The 19,871-nt window shown below is 39.5% G+C and overlaps 1 protein-coding gene across 7 annotated transcripts in view; it reads right to left on the minus strand.

The window, feature by feature from the left end:
• LOC121269735 (dixin-like) overlaps nt 1-19,871 on the minus strand; it is a 129,914-nt gene that overhangs the window by 4,852 nt on the left and 105,191 nt on the right. For 4 of the 7 annotated variants that reach the window (XM_041174605.1, XM_041174606.1, XM_041174604.1 and 1 more), the window contains 8 exons: nt 16,377-16,427; nt 15,890-15,994; nt 13,975-14,028; nt 12,906-12,998; nt 10,855-10,926; nt 6,083-6,166; nt 1,890-2,051; nt 647-713 (listed from right to left, as the gene is read on the minus strand). In XM_041174605.1, the coding sequence (XP_041030539.1) occupies nt 647-713; nt 1,890-2,051; nt 6,083-6,166; nt 10,855-10,926; nt 12,906-12,998; nt 13,975-14,028; nt 15,890-15,994; nt 16,377-16,427 (688 nt within the window). Of the gene's footprint in view, nt 1-646; nt 714-1,889; nt 2,052-6,082; nt 6,167-10,854; nt 10,927-11,282; nt 11,351-12,905; nt 12,999-13,974; nt 14,029-15,889; nt 15,995-16,376; nt 16,428-19,871 lie in introns of those variants that run through there. The other 3 variants (XR_005941399.1, XM_041174607.1, XM_041174608.1) reach the window with 3 other exon arrangements.

Consider the following 19,871-nt stretch of genomic DNA (forward strand, 5'->3'; position numbering starts at 1 on the left):
GCTGTTTAACTTCCAGCCTGCAAATATCACAGCAGGACTTCAGGCTGACCAACATCCTACATCAAGTCTAATCCTCCTCGAACCCTGTTTCTCATGAAGGTTCCTGCCATTACTTGCTGAACAGACCAAGTCTCTGTATACCAGTCTCATCGTGCTGCGTCACCATCAACTTTAAAGGAATTCTGAAACTCCTGCTTCAGCTAGCTAAAGCCGCCTGAACTGTAATTCCTCCATGAAGGAACCGTCACTGGACTCTGACTTTCTGGACTCTGACAATCACTTCAACTGATATCCACATCTGTGGTTCTTTTTCTTTTAAATTATTCATAGTTGTAAAAACTCCTATTTCCTATCTTCTTATTGTGTGCTTGTGCCTGTACGTGTGTATGAAGTAATAATCATCCCCTGAGTTTGAATGCATGAATAACAATACTTCTGATTTAATTCTAAAGAGATTTAGCTGCGAGTCTCTTTAAAAAGTGACCTCATGAACCAAGGGTTTGGGGAAACACGCCTCAGCCTATTTCAGAAACGAAAACACTTCTGCTTACGGACAGACGGTGAGAATATAAAGGAGTTCAGGTTTGCCTCTCTCCCTGTAAGTAACACAAACATTAGTTAGTGAAATGTTTGCTTCTGAGCTTACTGGAATTTGATGGCCAGGATTCTCTCTCTGTATTTGATTCTCTTCTTCTTGAATGTTTCACAGGAGTCTGCAGATATAAATAAAATGAAATAGCAAAGCATAAATGCAACAATTAGGCTGAAGACTTCATACTGCATTCAATCACCAGCCTGCAATTATCCACTCATTCGCTTTATTGGGCAAATTCAACCCCTGATGTCAGAGGACTATTCAAAACATGGAGGGCATCAGCGCTGATCCAAAATCAGTCTTGCCCTTACCCAAAACCTACACATGTATATTTATCTGCAGTAGCCACTGGCAAGGCAACTGTGACTGACATTTTTTTCTCTCCCTACCCTTAGGGGCCTTTAGGTCAATTACAGTGGCCCAGCTAAGCCAGTATAGACCAGGAATTGAACCCAAGATCTTGAGGTCTTTATGGCTTGGTCCAACATCAAATGTGCATTTACTGGCTCAGCCATTAGATATCCACACAGTAACAATTAGAACTATGGCTTTCTTTCTGTTCACTAATTTTACTGAAAAAATAAATGTGTCCCCAAAACACTGATATGTCAACTTTGTAATCAAGGACAAAAAAACCTATTGTGAAAGTGGTGGAAGTGCATGAAAACATCAACTGGAGAGTGCATGATTTTAAAGATTCATCTGTAAGAAATTAATGAAAAAAATGAAGTTAAATTTAAATGCCACTGGTTTTGTCCCCAAAAAGAAAGAACTGACATGCATCATTTGTTGTGACCATCTTCCAATTTCACCACAGGGAAAGAGCTGTGGCAAGCACTTCCATTAAGGACAGTGCCTTCACAACCTTATTGGAGGGCAGGTTTAGAGAATTATTCTGGAATGATCCTGTGAAGATATATTTAAATCACTAGGTAATTAAATGTGACTAAATATTCTGCTTCACTTAGTGGCAGAAAATAATATATTCTGAATTTGTGGATGTTGAAATGGAGCTGTGAGATATTAATAATGATGCATTTACACATTTATATGAAACATCACTACTGAACTAAAAGCTTTAGCTCATTTAAAATTAATCTGTTAACACCTTTGTTAAATTGTAAACAAAATAATTTACTGTAATGATTCATATGTTAATAATATCATACAGCTCAATTGCAAGCAATCATAGTTTGTCCCTATTGATTTAAACAGGCCAAAAATGCAAAGGAAATTAATCATCTAAAGGGCTCATTTGTAGATTATTTTACGCAGACTGGAAATATATCCTTACTTTGTTGCCAACTCTTCCCTGCGTTTCGGCCACATGCAGTCGCTCCAGTAAACTTGTGATTCCTTGTTCCAGTGTGTCGATTGTGTGGTGCTGGGGGTCATGACCGGCAAAGCTACTCCGTAAACTGCGCAGAGAATCTCGTACTACCTGAAGGTCTTCCGTCTGCAATTACATGTACAAGGAGTCAAGGAGTGCCACAGAATAATGTCCACAATGAATACAATAAGGGCTGTGATTTTTCAGACAACTGTTGCTGAATCTCCTGGCATACAATTTTTTTACTTTTATCAGGTATAAAGCAGCAATATAATGCAAATATAGGCTGTAATTTTAACTTGGTTTTGTAGTCAGAAATTGAATACAGCAATCATTAAAACCAGATACACCAGATAATACACAGCAGACAATGAGTAGATTTTATAAGTGATCTGAGTGTGATGAGTTTTCAAAGGGTAGCTGAAAGCATTCTACTGAATTTGCTACTAAAAGCAAAATATTTACTGCAATTGAACCACAATGAATGATAAAATAATAGCCTTCTGATAATGAAGGAACTACATCTGTTCAATAAAATCTGAAAGCTTCAACTCTAGATATTAACATCAGTCTGTCTTTCCATGTAATCCCCAAGGGAATATCAAACCATCATAACCTTCAGCTGCAGCATAATTATGTCTGTGGAGCACTAAATTTTCCTCTGTAACTTAGCTCACATTTTTTGGAATTGCTCCTTTTGAAGATTTAACTAGGAGAAGTTAAACCTACCTGAAAGCTTGAACATTAATTTTTACTTTATTTTCTCGCAGATATCAATATCAATATCAGATATCAGGGACCTGATTAGGTACCTGACGAGAAGGCCTGTGGACAGCCTTCCCACCCTGTCGCCAATTGATGCCCTTAAATAGGCAATTAATGACATGGGAGGATTTATGAAAGTTTCTTTCATAAGGCAACAATAATAATTATGGATGAAGGGTCTTATGAAAGGTTATCACAACCTTAAATGTTAACTCTGTTTCCCTCCTCAGAGGCTGCCTGACCTGCTGAGGATCTGATTTGATGATGATTACTGATAACAATTATAGAATTGTTCAGCAATGCATTTTTGACCATTTCGTTTGGATTATTCCTTTTGTCCCGAGCGAGTAAAGATTATCTTTCTTTGCTTCCGTTGCACAGCACAAGCTTACGCACTGCCAGGCTCTGACTTTTCTGTCCGTTAATTTTGATCAACCGTTATGAGCTGGGCTTGTTTGATTTTTATAATTTGCACTTCCCAACAAGCATTAGAAGTAGGTGGATTTTTTTTTTAAAGCATATGGGGCTGGAGTGGCCTTTTCTCATGGCTTGATAAATTTTCATAACATTGGGTGCAACGCACTTTCAAGTTTCACATAAGACAAACCAAGCAATTTTATTTGTATTGCAAATCAGCAGCAAAGAGAATTTGGGCGTTCCTCCATTGAAAACAAAAGTGAAAGCCATGTTGAAGCCTGGGGAAAAGATACAACTGTACTACCTTTTGTAAGTACGCTGTTAAGGGAAGGTCATAGGGGTTGATTTTAACTCAATTCTCAAAAAAATGCCTAGCCTTTTGTACAGCTCATATCATGAAAGATAGCTCTTTGGTTATGTAATGTGCTTTATTACACAACAGAATGAGCACTGCTGACTGATCTCAGTAATTTAACCAGCTGCGACCTGCTTCAATCTAACACTTAGCTGTCTTAAACTGGAAGGTATCATTCTCCTTCAATGGAAAATGCCAACTTAACACAATGGAGAATGGATTAGAATCAAGTCCACGGATATATAATGGGCAATTTTAACCACACCAAATGAATGAGAGCTTGGAAGTTAAAAAGCTGAAACACAAACCTGACCTACTTCAAACCTGGCTATTTCCAGTTTGAACAGAGGAGGGATGGGGCGTGGGAATGGGCAACCAATCCTCTGTCAGGTAGTGGGTTGGTCTTAAACCTTTTAAGGAGGCTGTGTGCCTTCATTTTAGCAGTTTTTACTTTTAACCCATGCTTTTTCCAGGCCTTGGGAAACCCAGCTGGTAAAAAAGGGAGAGAAGGGCTGGATCCATAAGGTTAAGTGCCTTTATCGCACGTTGCTTGTAGGATAAGATTGTCTCCCATGACCCAAAGAGCTACTCTGTAAACCCCCCCACCCCTCCCAATCTGTCTGCTTCCCCTTCTTTGATCAGACCCCGACCGAGCCATCACCAGCTCCACACCTCCACCACTCCATGATCTGACGAACAAGGGCACCCCACATCCCTGCGATCTAACCAATCGCCCCGATCAGGTCTGCCATCCCACACTTTCTGGTTTTCCAGCCCACCACACTCTTCCCACCTCATTGTTGTTACTGGGGCCAGGGTTTCTCACAAAATGCTGACCAATATGTTCTCCATGTATTCGCTACTCTTTCTCGACTTTGGCAGAAGCATAAAATGAGTGATTGTAACAAGCGCCTGTAATACAAGCCAACTCCATTTCCTTTCTATGGAATTTAACATGCAGCCAATTCAATATTGTCCGTTTTATGCCTCTGCCAAATATTTTGCCCTTTTTATTTCAGATTTTAGTATTTTTCAAGTTTTTGCTTTTCACCTACTGCCAATCATAACTATCTGACAAAAGATAACCAACATCAAACTATCTGCTATATACTATCAAAGAAGAAAAATAGTACCTTTTAAACAAACTCTTTTTTGCTTGTGGAAAATAATGAATGTTCGATGTCAGTACACCCTACATACCAGGAACATCATAGACTCAGTCTACAGCAAAGGAGGAGGCCATTCAGCCCATCGTGTCTGTGCCGGTCAACAAAGATCTGACCACCCTAATACAATTTTCTAACTCTATGGCAACGCAAGTGAATATCTAAATATTTCTTAAATGTTCCTAGAGTTTCTGACTCAACTGTCATTTCAGGCAGTGAGTTTCAGCCTCCCACCATCCTTTGGGTGAAAACATTTCTCCTCAACTCCCCTCTACCCATAACCTTTGATGCCTTTAGAGTCCAGAAATCTATTTTCGTCTTAAGTATATTTAGTGACCTGACATCCACAGCCTTCTGTGGTTGAGAATTCCATAGGTTCATCACCCTCTGAATGATGAAGTTTCTCCTCATCTCCGTCCTAAATGGCCTACGCTGTATCCTGAGACTGTGACCCCTTGTTCTAGACCCCCCAGCCAGAAGAAATATCATTCTTGCATCCAGTCCGTCCATCCCTGTCAGAATTTTATATGTTTCAATGAGATCTCCTCTCTAATCAGCCCAATTTCTCCTCAAACCACAATCCCAGGGTTAACAATTATTGAATAGCAACCAACAGTTGATCAATCAGAAATAATGCACCACGTGTATCAGATCATGTTTAGAGTACACATGTAGCTCTGGTCACTATTCCATTATAGGGAAGAAAATAGAATCATAGAAAGATACAACAAGAGTTCACTAGAATATTACAAAGAATTACAGGTTATAGTACAGAGCAGGAAAATCCCATCCTGGTAACTAAAAAATCATAGGGGAATGTTATATAAGTTATTAGACTATTGAATCCTTTACCACAAGGGGCCATTAAGGCTGATACGATGACATGTGTTAAGTATTTAAACAAGAATTAAAAAGGATACAGAAAATGTTTCAAGGAAACAGAGTTAGAGTGGACATTCCAGTTGAAGATTTAACACCAACACAGATTGAATGGGCTGTATCAGTACTTTAAAATCAACAAATTAGAAGTAATGATGCATGGTAACAGAGATTAGCTGCTTTAACATGATTCTGTTCATCTAAATTCTAGGAACTTAGTGGCCTAACTCCTTGGCAGGAATTTTTGAATGATGGGGTTTCCAACACTCCCACCTGAAGAGTCAGGAGAGATGATCACAGCAGCCCCACATTCATTTAACACTGAGCTGGTTTGTTACCCTTATATTGTCAGCACAGGTTGTACTGATGTTGATTGCTAGTGTACTATATAATTAATATGGTATAATTGATATATAAGTATGATGCAGTTACCCCATGTTTATCTAGAAATCATTTGCAGTTGGCTACTGGGAAATCTTATGGGTAGCATATTTTTAATGAAGATAAAAATTTTATGCAAAAGAGAAACTTCAGCAAAAATAGGGCAAAGAATAATTTATCAAATTTCTACTCACCCCTCTATACCCTGGAGAAGTGGTTTTGCTCATGGAGTGGACATAGCCATTACTCACTGACGGTTTACAAGGATAACCAGATACCTGATGAAATGTAAATAAGGAGTAAAGGGTTCCTTATGAATTTCAATGTGAATTATTCTGTTTAAACAGGATAATATTAAAGCATTTCCATCTGGAAGATACTACATTTCATTTACACTGAGTTAACTCAAACTCATTGGTCCTGGTATTTACAGGAAGGCTGAAAAAGTGCAGTGGAGGTTGAAAATGGCTGAAGAACCTGGCAGGACCACAGACACAGTGGTCCTTTCCCTGCCAAGTGGCCAGTGGCAAGTAGGGAAAGTCAGCAGAATGAAGGCTGCAGCTGGAAAACCTTGGGGATGGTCTCTGGCAATTGGGAGGGTGAAAATCACCATCGTGGCTTGAGGGCAAAGGTCAGCAACTTGGGGCTGGGGAGGGTGTTTAAGGTTAGACATTGGGGCTTGAGAGACAAAAAAGTCTTCAGGTCTGAAGGAGGCAGGAGTGAGGGGACAAGGTCGACGATTGCAGCAAGAGGGAGGAGAAAAGCCACGATCAGCAGTGGAGAAGCCGATGGCTTACCTGATAGGTCCAGGGAAGCACTTCTGGAAAAGGCACTTACTCATCTTGTGGAGCCAGCAGCTCCTGCCTCCCTTTCACTGCCAGCTTTCCTGACCCTTGAGAAACCCGCATAGTAGCAGTAAATTTTAAATCAGACTTAACTTATGAACAGTTGTAGAAGCAGATTTGTTGGATTTCCTCAGTAGGGTCTTAATTTCATGTTAACGAAGGAGGAAGGATCTATAGGATGTTAAGGATTTTACTGAGGACAAACCAGGAGGGTTAAGATGAACTTGTTTGGGTAATCAATCATCTGATATGATGAGAAAACTTGTGCATCTACTTGATTGTCAACAATTAAGAATAGGTTTGATAAATGGTTGAAGGGAAGAGGGATAAAAGGGATACATGAACAAGGCAGGTACATGGGTTTAAACCTGCTGCTTGTGTGGAGGATTAGCACCAACAGGGACTGGTTGGGCTGAACAGCCAATATCTGTTTTATGCTTCATGTGTAATTCTATGTAAGAAGTCTTGCAATTGTTGAGAGTGAAGCATCTATATGCTCTGAAAAAGTTTGGATTCAGGTTTGCCTTGAATCAGTGGGTAAAAACATTAAGGTCTGTTACACAAATCATCCTTTCTAAACATGATCATCCAAGGTTTCATCTGATGCTTGTGATCTATAGACCCACTGGCTGTAGCCATAGAACAGACAGCATTATTCACAATGTTCAGTAAACAACTGAGAATACAGATGTGTCTGGTCCCTCACAATGTCTTAATGTTGCTGCCAAAACCCTAAGGAATTAATTCCTCAAATATTACACGCTATTAAGGCTTATCTTTCTGGTCAAGGTAAATCAGAAGAAATGAAAGCATTGGCTCTAATCATGGGATATACCAGCAAGGATGCTGAACAATTCAATTTCAAACAGCTTCCTTCAGGGATGATTAAAGGCAGAGATAACCCCAATTAAGTATAGTACACTGCTCAGTTTGTGATGACAGATTAACTAGTTTAACCTTTTCATAGGTAGAGGACCTTATCTTGTTTATCACTATGTGTAGATTGTAATAAAACATTTACTGAATTTGTTAAAACCTGAAAGTAAACTCTATTAAAATTGTTACATAAACACTTAGTTGTAAATAGCTTTAAAAATATATGTTTTAAATAGTAATAAATAAAGGACAGTGTCTCTATCATGGGTTGTTAGCTATTTGACGAAACCACACACAGATTTATTTATGATTTTCACTTTTGCTTCTGTGATTAAATATAAATGCATGATCATTTATTGGCTCATTCTTTGAGGTTTTTTCTACTATTGAGACTTTGTAAAGTCAACACTGCAGACATCTGAAAGTAAGTGGCAAGAAACAATAAATAGGAGACCATGTAAAGGTCACCTTTTAGTGTTCCATTTTGTATGTTAAAGGCTTACACTATACGGGAGTAATGGTGCACTCTTGTATCAGCTGATTTTTTAACATCCTGAGATAACTTCTGATTTTCTTTCACGATTTAAACAGTATTTCTGGTGCACAATTAGAAGTTGAGTATCACACGATTCCCTTGACACTTTTGCTGGCAGAGCTTTCAGAACAGCTATTGAAAGTATATACAAAGAACATGTCCCAGTGTAAAAGCATATTTTTAGGATTGAGACAACATCAATCAATTGCTCACATTTTATTTTCACACTCTATGCTGTCTCATTTCCTCAAAATGATACTAGATTGTATTACACGCCAAGTTGTTAACCTAGGTATACAGCATATACAAGCTGTTATTTCCTGGGGCAGGATTTTGCCCTTGGCAGGGGCTGTCGGGATGCCGACCACGATCAGCTCCGCGCCACGATTTCAAGCAGGTAGGCCAATTGAGGCCCGCCCAGCATGGAATGCGAGCGGCAACGCTGAGCGCTGCCTCTGTGTGTGTGAGTGTGTGTGTGTGGGTGGGGTGGGGTGGTGGGGGGAGTGGGGAAGAGGGAGAGCGGGCCTAGCGCACAGTTCGCACATGCAGGTGAAAGCGCACTTCAATTTCCCTGAGGCACGGAGCTGCTTCAGGGAGATAAAGCACTACTAAAAAAAAAAGTAAAGAAAATAAAGATGTCATAAAACATGTGTCTCTGTCACATGAGCTGGGACATGTTTTTAATTCAAAAATAACATTTTTATTTAATGTTTATTTGCTTTAGGAAACCCTATCCTGCCCGTGGATGAGGTTTCCTAGAAAATGTAAAGGCCAGCTTGGCCTTTTCGCCTGCCCGCCAACCATTAGATTGGACGGGCAACTTAAATTTGACTTTAATTAGCTTCTTAATGACCTTAATAGGCCTTTTAATTGTCTGCAGGCATGCAGTCAACTCTGGCGAGCACCCACCGAACGAAATATTGCAAGAATACGCGATGACGTCGGGACGCTCCCTTGATGTCATCGCGCGTCACTTTACACTTGGGCGAGTTGGGCGCGTGCCCGCACGCCAAGCGTAATATTCTGCCCCTGGAAACAGCTGTGGATCATCACTGAATAAATATCCACAGGTATTATCCAATATCACTGAATCACAGAATATTTACAGTGCTGAAGGAGGCCATTCAGCCCATCAAGTCTGCACTGACTCTCTGAAAGAGCATTCTACCTTGTCCCACTCCCCTCCCTTATCCACGTAACCTTGCACATTCTTTCTTTTCAGATAGCAATCCAATTCCCTTTTGAATACCTAAATCGAAACTGCCTCCACCACCCTCTCAGGAAGTTCGTTCCAGGCTCAAATCACCCTCTGAATGAAAAATATTTTCCTCATATCATTTTTACTCCTTATGCCAATTATTTTGAATCTGTGCTCTCTAGTTCTTGATGTTCTCGAGTGGGAACAGTTTCTCACTATTTACCCTGTCTCTACCCCTCAGGATCTTAAATAACTTTATCAAGTCTCCTCTCAGTTTTCTTTTCTCCAAGGAAAACAATCTCTCCAATCTTTGCTGATAGCTTTAGTTCTTCATCCCTGGAATCATTCTTATGAATCTCCTCTGTATTCTCCACAATGCTTTCACATCCATCCTCAAATATGGCGCCCAGAACTAGATACAATACTCCAGATGAGGCCTAACTAGTGCCTTATACAAGTTCAACATGACCTCCTTGCTCTTGTACTCAATGCTCTTATTAACAAAGCCTAAGATGCTACTTGCTTTATTAACTGTTCTCTCAATATGCCCTGCCATCTTCAACGACTTATGTACATATACACCGAGGCTCCACTGTTCCTGCACCATTAGAGTATCTTCCTTTATTTTCTACTGCCTCACCACATTCTTCCTGCCAAAATGAACCACCTCACACTTCTCTGCATTGGGCTTCATCTGCAAAATGTTATTTCCTGGAAACAGCTGTAGATATCATCACTGAATATATATGCACATATATTATCCAATATCATTGAATCACAGAACCTTTACTTTAAATACTTTAATTTGGATGGAATAATTCAAAATCCTGAAAAGGTGAAATGAATTTAGCATTGATTTATGATGAATGAATAAATCAACTTCATTGCAGGAATTTTTTTGACTGATTTTGGGGACCGCATTCTTAAATTATACCCATTTTCACTAAAAGTATAAAACCAACCGTCCTGTGCCATTAATCTTTCATCAGGAATTTCATGAGGGAAGGAGGGAGGGGGAGAGAGAGAGTGAGAGAGAGAGGGAGATGCTTACCAAAAACATAGCACCTAAACTAATAAAATCACTTGAAACAAACACTGCATTCATCTAATTCTTTATCGTGTCTTTCAGGTTGTCTCAACGTACTTCATGAATTACTTTTAAATGTTTAAATGGAGCCCATTTTCTCTTTCAGGTAAAAATGGCAGCCATTTTGCTGAGACCAATGTTCTAGAAACAGCAATGAAATAATTGACCAATTCATCTCTTTTTGGATAGTGATCATAATGAATCTATTTTTGGAAATAAAAATTGGCTCTGTTATTCTAAAGATGCTCTCATCTCTTGGTTCAGATGATTTTAATTATAAATGTAATTTTGGTCATATTTGAGCCTGGAATGAGATAACTGCCTTGCGTTCACTCCCATGCATTAATTATTGATACCTTAACATAGCTAAATTATATAGAATCATACCTCAGAAGCTAGTAATAGGAAACATAATAACATCATACCTCCTCCTCCTCTCTGTTAAACAGCTGTTGAAGAAGCATATCCTTCTGTTCCAAGTCTTTTTGCAAGTCATTCTGAAAGGAATAATACAATTTTATTTTTAAAAAATCACCATATACCATAGAAATTCTCACACAAAATAATTATTGCTTTAATATTACAACATAATCCTTTGCTGTAGGATTTTGACCTATTTTGTCTAGAGCAGTCTTGAGTTCAAGACAGCCTTATCAAGTTCTTCTGAGAGGGTGAGTACTCCCATGCATTTTCTGTTAAAATTTGTTAATATTCAGAATACTATTCTAGCTAGGGATATTGAGGCTAATTGCAGTTATCACATTATAGGCCACCTGGGGTCAACTGACTTGGCAAAGGCCAGGGATGCAAACTTGGAATTTTCTGGTGTATGTGGGACAGTGCAGTCACTCACTTTAAAATGCTGTTGAACCTTGTAACAGGGCCAAAAGTTTTGTCAGAATATCGGTGTTGGGGAAAGGGCTGCAAAAGGAATTAGAAAAAAAAATCTATGAATGAGTGGAACGATGATAAGTTCAAGATTCTGCACAATGGAAAGAAAAATGAGTGTCATACACATATGTTATAGAGATAGCTAAAGGTAAAATTGAACCTGATTTGGTGCAATAATAGATTCAATGCATAACATTACTTGTGGTGAATTTTTCTACTTAGAATTGGAAGCAATATTCATGCGGATGTTGCTCGGGATAAATTGACGTGTCCTTTCATATTCCTGGGCCTCACTTTATAAATTCCCTAAGCTCTAGCGGACCCACATACTTTAATTTGGGGGTTTGGGGGGAGGGGGTATAATTCAAAATCCTGAAAAGGTGAAATGAATTTAATATTGACTTTACTCCCAGCCTCTCATTAGGCCAGTTACAGGTCCACATTTTCTCAATTAGTGATATCTGTGCCCAGTAAATTACTTTCCAATCTATGCTTCTTCATTTCCTTTCAGTTGGGTGTGTTCTCTCATGCTTTTTTACCTCATGAAAGCTTTAATTTGTTTTATAATTTTAGCAGTTTAGCTTGCGACCTGGTTGCATGCATTGTGTGGCTTATGTGGAACAATTCTAATTTAATTACTAACTGCTTTCAAAGTAGAAGGCTACTGGAAAGATAAATCAAAGAGTCCTTACACAGTTAAATAGCATCCCTATCTTTCTCTGGGAAGGTTAATTCTTTTTTCCAGTACAAATACAGTAATTTCTTGACTCTTACAGTGTGGTTGATGATGAGCTTAATTTTTTGCGTGGCCAACAGCAGACTAGCACAAATCGTCTAACACTTGGTGGTGATTTGCAACTCAAGGGGTATCTCTTTCTCATCACAAATTGCTGCATTTTTTATGCATTAATAATGGTGTGTGCTGTAAACTCAGTTGTTTTTGCAGCAAATTCTGGACCATTGTAATTGTTACATGTTAATTGTAGCACTATCTAATGCAAAGGATCAGGTACAGCACAGCATTTTAAGCAAGTTGCAGCTCATTGAAATACAACAACAGTCAACAGTGCACAATCATTTGATAGTCACTTGTCTTGTAATGAATACAGTTAAAAGCTCTGTCCCAACAATCTAAACCAATGTTCTGTGAAAATTTGTTGAATACATTAAAAACTCAGTCAATCATTGATTATGAGCAAGTTGTAGTTATCAGCAGGTACCGGCATTGCTAAGTATAAATAGTAAACATATTTCAGGTGCTTTAATCATTTTTAACACTGGAAGCTTTTTTGAATCTCAAAGTATGCATGCCTTTTACTTTATTACTTTCTGTCTGATTTTGGCGCACAGAAAGAAAGCAATGTCCAAAATCGCAGAATATTGTTGAATTTATTCATAAGATCACAGGAATAGATTAACAGATTGTATTATTTTGCCTCAATACTATTTAATTCTTGAAGTTTTAGGAATGTACAGGTCATTTAGGTGAATATTTCACACTTCTTCTGAAGTTTGAAATGTAATACAATAAAGCCCAGGGTCTCAAATGTAACACATTCTACTGGATGAAACTCCTTTCCAATACCTTTACATGAGTGGCTTCTGTTAGCTTCCGCAGAGTATCATCCAGTTTGGCCTGCTGCTGCTGGAATTGTCGGTCCTTCTGACCCAGCTCTCTCTGCAAGAAAATATAATTCATCACAAAGGAAAATAGATTTGCATTTTTGTAACACCTTAACATGCTTCTCAGAAAAGCCTCAAAGCACTCCATATTGTTTCATATACTTGCAATATGGTATATCATATCTGAGGGACAGTAGCCAGATTACAGTACTTACTTCAAACTAGTTTATCTACACGACGTACAATATATACAAAGTGGGTAACTGAGTAGGCACATCTTCCCTGATTGCTGCCAGCTTAGCCCGCTGTAGAGTCTCTATAACATGGTTATTGATGTCATTTTTACACCATGGCCTACCTCCCTCATTGCCATAACTATTCTATTAACCCATAATCTGACACACATTCAATAATATATATTAAATAAATTAATTTATTGTTATATTAAATAATACATTGAACTGTTATACATGCAAACACAGCAGCTATTTTGCAAGGTTCTAAAAAAGGCTATGTATTGAATGATTTGCATATCTGCTTATGATGGTAAAAGTTGATGGAGCAATGTTGGTCAGAACTCTTTTTTAAAAAGTGTCAGGGATGTGTAATTATGCCTAAGCCACTGAAAACAGAAAGATGAGGTTTTGGCTCAACAAAATATTTGAAGGTCAGCATTCACAACAAAGTAGGGCCCTCTCGGCACCAGGGTATCAGCTAAGATTATCTTCTTCACAGAGGGACATATAATAGCACTATATCTACTAATAGAACTAGTAAGGTGTTCAAAGCAAATGCTGTTATAGATATTACACAAGCAGTTTTGTGACAAATATTCCAAACAAGAAGTGTCATGAAATAATTTACTTACATTCGGTTACATTCTAATCATTTTAATAAGTTACAATTGACCTGTATTCCACCAGATTATAGTTGGTGACAATTAGATCACTTTACAATAAATTGAAGCTACCATATATTGTTTGGTCTTAACAATGTAATTATTTACCAGTAAGAGTTTTAGAAATCCTTACTTTAAATTCCCCAAGGAGTCTGTTCCTTTCTTCAGTCTTCCTTTGTAGGTCAAGCTATCAATACAAAATGAAAGTGACAGAAATAACCTTTTCCAGTAGCCATTTCACGAAATCAACAAGGGGAGAGAACTATCACAAGTCAAATGAGTAATTACGAGTATAGGGATTTTTTTACCTCCCCTTTCATCCTACAATTCCTTCTAAAATGGGCACATTTTTAGACCTGTACCAATGGGCTGTGCAATTTCCAAAAGAAAATATGATTTTCTAAATAAACATCAGTAGATGCCCAGCCTAGGTGTCCAGTTGGATCCTGAGCTGAACTTTGAAACCTATATCTTGGAAATTGCCAAGACCATCCATTTTGATCTCTGTATTTTTGTTCACTTTTGCATTACTTTACCCTCACTGCCAATGAAATGTTCATCCATGCTTTCGTCATCTCCAGGATTAACCTCTCCAAAGTGATTCTCAGTCTTGTGTTCCACCCTACACAAAATGCAAATCATCAATGGTTTTCTCCCCTCCCACTTACCTTTGTTCTGTCCTTTTTAAAAGTTGTTTTTTATCTCCCCCACAGATGCTAACTGCCCTGCTGAATGTTTACAGCATTTTCTGTTTTTGCTTCATCTGCCCACAAACTATCCCAAATTAGGTTGCACTTACCTACCAAACCTTATCCTCACTGACCTGCATCGATTCCTCAGTCACACTGCAATGATTTGAAAAAAACATCATCCTCGGTTAAGAATCCATCTGTAACCTTGACCTCACCTTACCTCTGCAATCTTCAGTCCTACATTCTGATCTGTATAAGTTATTCCAACTTCCTTTCCCTATTCTATCACTGGTGAAAGGTCTTTAGCTATCAATGCCTTATAGTCTGGAATTCTCCTCCTAAACTTCTTGATCTTACTGCATCCCTGCCCATCTTCAAATACCCCCTCATAGTGTACCTCTTTCTATTGTCTACTCTGTTTCCCTCTCCTTTACATTAAGTACTTTTTGGGGATTTTTGGGGAATTTAAAGAGTTATAAAAGTGCAAGTTAATGCTATTGATTATTTGTCCTAGGATTATTTTTATTTCAACATGGGCACCAATGTGCATCTCCTTATTAGTTACATCCATTTATTGTTATGCTGTTCTGGACAATGTAAATTAATGCTTAGGTAGTCTGTTATGTGTCCATTGAAGACTGTATGTTTATCAATTGTCAAACGTGCTCCATTCTGTAATATTGTTTTTCTTTTCCTGGGTCAGTCATTTAATTCCTCAAAGGTAAGTTTATAAATGTCAGCCAAAAATTAAACAAAACTAGTCATATTTCAAACTCATGCTGCAAACAAAATAATCAACAATCAACAAAACCTATATCCCACTCACAGGCTACAAATGGTTTTCCAAAGTTTTTCAATGTCATGCATACCTATTGATAATAATGGTAATTAATACATTAAAAGTCCCTGAATAGGGTGTTACACTTCAAACATGTCCCGAACACAAAATCTGTCATGCTTCATGATAGGTAAAAAGTGGAGCCAATCTAATTATACTGATTGGTTAACAATATGAGCCAGTCAAAAAACACTTCACCAATGTCTATTTACCCTACTGCCTCACTTTGACCAACAACACAGATGATTAATTAGTTATTATAAAGCTGATGAACAGGCCTGTTGTGACAGTAGGTGAGCAGTAACGATTTCCTGATATTTCCAAGGACATGATCTAGCCTTGCCTTCTTTGTTCGCAATCTTTAGCACATCTTCTTGCTGCATTTATCATCTGAGATAGCAGTATATTTCAACTAAAAAAAGGCAAAATGATGTTGCACCTTGGTACAAACTTACAGATACTGTTACAGATCTTAATTCCTACAAGTGCTTACAAGCACTAGAGTGTTAGATCCTCACATTTTCACTCAGTAGCTCATCTTTTGCCATGCTTGCTCTCAGCAACTCCTGTTTCAGCTGAAGAATGGAACTTTCCTGCTGTGCCATCCGATGCTGCAATGCATCCTGAGGAAAAAAATGTATGTTTCAATGAGCTGGGAAATGGTCATCAATATCTATGTCATTATAATCTGTCAGCCAATTATGGAGTGTCCTGCCATACAAATGTCATCACACTTGTATTAAATCCTTCCTACGTACACACATAGGGAAAGCATCGCTGAAATACCAAGTTTAAAGAAGCACAAAATTGCTGCACTGATTCTACCTTGCTGCGAAATATATTTTAAACTAAGCTCCTCTAAAAATGCCATGCGAGATAATAGATTTGGGCTCAAGTTATGTTTGACTCTTGGGTTGGACAACATAGGTTAGGCTACGTTAATAAGTTCATTTATATGGGAAAACTCATTTCAGATATGACATATATCAGCACCCCTATTCTTACCTTTACTCCCTGCAAATTCCTGGTTTCTTGTTTGTATTTTAATAGTTCTCTCTGTAATAAAAAAAATGGAAAAAAATGATTTTTCTTCCCCTACATAAAACATTTACTCTCCACCAATTATGTTGCAAAAGAATTGCAGAAAATACAGTGGTAGTGAAGATAGCATAAAGCTAAACTTACAACAGCCATTTATATATCTGGGGTGGGCGGGCAGGGGGAGGGGAAATCAGCAGCATTGCAACACAATTTAAAATGAACTGTTCACATGCAATTGTATTCATCTCTAGCTAATACAAGCCCACAATTGTGTCTCTCTCATTCTGGTTGTGGATCTTCCCTGATATTGGGAATAGGACTAGCAACGGCTAATATTGTATTTGCTGGCCAATGTGGGTGGATGCATGCAGCCTTATAATGGAAAGAATTACAACTGTGAACTTGTAGGAAAGCACTATCACTATAAATTTTCTGGCGATTACACTTTAGCTCCAGAAGGAGGCAGTGAAGCAGTCCCCAACGTATGTGTTGGTGCCGCTGCCAGTGTGTCATTTGCACTGTGAAATGCATTAGAGCAATCCTAAAGGTTAACCAAGTATAATTCAGACCAGTGCAATGAGTTAAGATCCTACATACACATGGTCAAGGTTACATAACCAAGCTTTAATTCAAAAATCATGTTCATTTTCCATCCAATGGGAGTTTTTAAAATTTGTTCTTCAGATGTGAGCGTAACACCAGCATTTGGTCCATCCCTAATTGCCCTTAACCCAGGTGGTGGTGAGCCATCTACAACTGAATGACTTGCTAGGCCATTTCAGAAGGCAGTTCGCAATCAATCACACCGGTATAGATCTGGAGTCAGATGTAGGCCAGACTAGGTAAGGTCAGCAGATTTCCTGCCCTGAAAGGCATTAGTGAACCAGATGAACTTTTGCAACAATCCGGTAGTTACATTATAATTAATAATGATTTTAATCCAGGTTTATTAATTAATTGAATTTAAATTCCTCCATCTGCCATGGTGGGATCTGAACTAATGTCTCCTGTGTAATAGTCGGGGCCTCTGGATTACCAGTCCAGTAACATTATTACCATCTCCGGCTGACTAAGCTCATGGTAATTATCCACAAAGATCATTAAAATTTGGGAAGTGTTAACAATAAGATATATGATCAAAAAATTGAAGATAATAACCCTATTTAAAAGTAAGTGGACTTGACTATTCGTAGGATTTAGATATAGGCTAAACCAAAAAATAATCAAGTCTCAGCCTCTATGATGAATAATGGGTAAGGTTATTCAAATAATTGCTTTTTATACTCTTCTACACTTGTATGGAACTGTCTTTCCTCTGTTTTTTTTTTAAATTACTCCTTTGGGACTGTGCACTCACTGACCAGTAAGATAATAAACAAAGAGATAGAAACAAAAAACTGCGGATGCTGGAAATCCAAAACAAAAACAAAAACAGAATTACCTGGAAAAACTCAGCAGGTCTGGCAGCATCGGCGGAGAAGAAAAGAGTTGACGTTTCCAGTCCTCATGACCCTTCAACAGAACTGGGTGAATCCAAGGAGAGGGGTGAAATATAAGCTGGTTGAAGGTGGAACGGGAGGGTGGGGAGAGAAGTGGAGGGGGTGGTGGTGTGGTTGTAGGGACAAGCAAGCAGTGTTAGGAGCAGATAATCAAAAGATGTCACAGACAAAAGAACAAAAGAACACAGAGGTGTTGAAGTTGGTGATATTATCTAAACGAATGTGCTAATTAAGAATGAATGGTACGGCACTCAAGGTACAGCTCTGGGGGTGGGGAGGCATAAAAGATTTAAAAATAATGGAAATAGGTGGGAAAAGAAAATTCTATATAAATTATTGGAAAAAACAAAAGGAAGGGGGAAGAAACAGAAAGGGGGTGGGGATGGAGGAGGGAGCTCAAGGTCTAAAGTTGTTGAATTCAATATTCAGTCCGGAAGGCTGTAAAGTGCCTAGTCGGAAGATGAGGTGTTGTTCCTCCAGTTTGCGTTGGGCTTCACTGGAACAATGCAGCAAGCCAAGGACAGACATGTGGGCAAGAGAGCAGGGTGGAGTGTTAAAATGGCAAGTGACAGGGAGGTTTGGGTCATTCTTGTGGACAGACCACAGGTGTTCTGCAAAGCAGTCGCCCAGTTTACGTTTGGTCTCTCCAATGTAGAGGAGACCACATTGGGAGCAACGAATGCAGTAGACTAAGTTGGGGGAATTGCAAGTGAAATGCTGCTTCACTTGAAAGGAGTGTTTGGGCCCTTGGACGGTGAGGAGAGAGGAAGTGAAGGGGCAGGTGTTGCATCTTTTGCGTGGGCATGGGGAGGTGCCATAGGTGGGGGTTGAGGAATAGGGGGTGATGGAGGAGTGGACCAGGGTGTCTCAGAGGGAACGATCCCTATGGAATGCTGCCGGGGGGTGGTGAAGGGAAGATGTGTTTGGTGGTGGCATCATGCTGGAGTTGGCGGAAATTGTGGAGGATGATCCTTTGAATGCGGAGGCTGGTGGGGTGATAAGTGAGGACAAGGGGGACCCTATCATGTTTCTGGGAGGGTGGAGAAGGCATGCGGGCAGATGCGCAGGAGATGGGCCGGACACGATTGAGGGCCCCGTCAATGACCGTCGGTGGAAAACCTCGGTTAAGGAAGAAGGAGGACATGTCAGAGGAACTGTTTTTGAAGGTAGCATCATCAGAACAGATGCGACGGAGGCGAAGGAACTGAGAGAATGGGATGGAGTCCTTACAAGAAGCGGGGTGTGAGGAGCTGTAGTCGAGGTAGCTGTGGGAGTCGGTAGGCTTGTAATGGATATTGGTGGACAGTCTGTCACCAGAGATTGAGACAGAGAGGTCAAGGAAGGGAAGGGAAGTGTCAGAGATGGACCACATGAAAATGTTGGAGGGGTGGAGATTGGAAGCAAAATTAATAAATTTTTCCAAGTCCCGACGAGAGCACGAAGCAGCACCGAATTAATCATCGATGTACCGGAGAAAGAGTTGTGGAAGGGGGCCGGAGTAGGACTGGAACAAGGAATGTTCCACATACCCCATAAAGAGACAGGCATAGCTGGGGCCCATGCAGGTACCCATAGCCACACCTTTTATTTGGAGGAAGTGAGAGGAGTTGAAGGAGAAATCGTTCAGTGTGAGAACAAGTTCAGCCAGATGGAGGAGAGTAGTGTTGGATGGGGATTGTTCGGGCCTCTGTTCGAGGAAGAAGCTAAGGGCCCTCAGACCATCCTGGTGGGGGATGGAGGTGTAGAGGGATTGGACGTCCATGGTGAAGAGGAAGCGGTTGGGGCCAGGGAACTGGAAATTGTTGATGCGACGTAAGGTGTCAGAGGAATCACGGATGTAGAAGGGAAGGGACTGGACAAGGGGAGAGAGAAGGGAGTCAAGATAACGAGAAATGAGTTCCGTGGGGCAGGAGCAAGCTGACACGATCGGTCTACCGGGACAGTTCTGTTTGTGGATTTT

The sequence above is a fragment of the Carcharodon carcharias genome, chromosome 25 (assembly GCF_017639515.1).
Source record: "Carcharodon carcharias isolate sCarCar2 chromosome 25, sCarCar2.pri, whole genome shotgun sequence".
NCBI classification, from domain to species: domain Eukaryota; kingdom Metazoa; phylum Chordata; class Chondrichthyes; order Lamniformes; family Lamnidae; genus Carcharodon; species Carcharodon carcharias.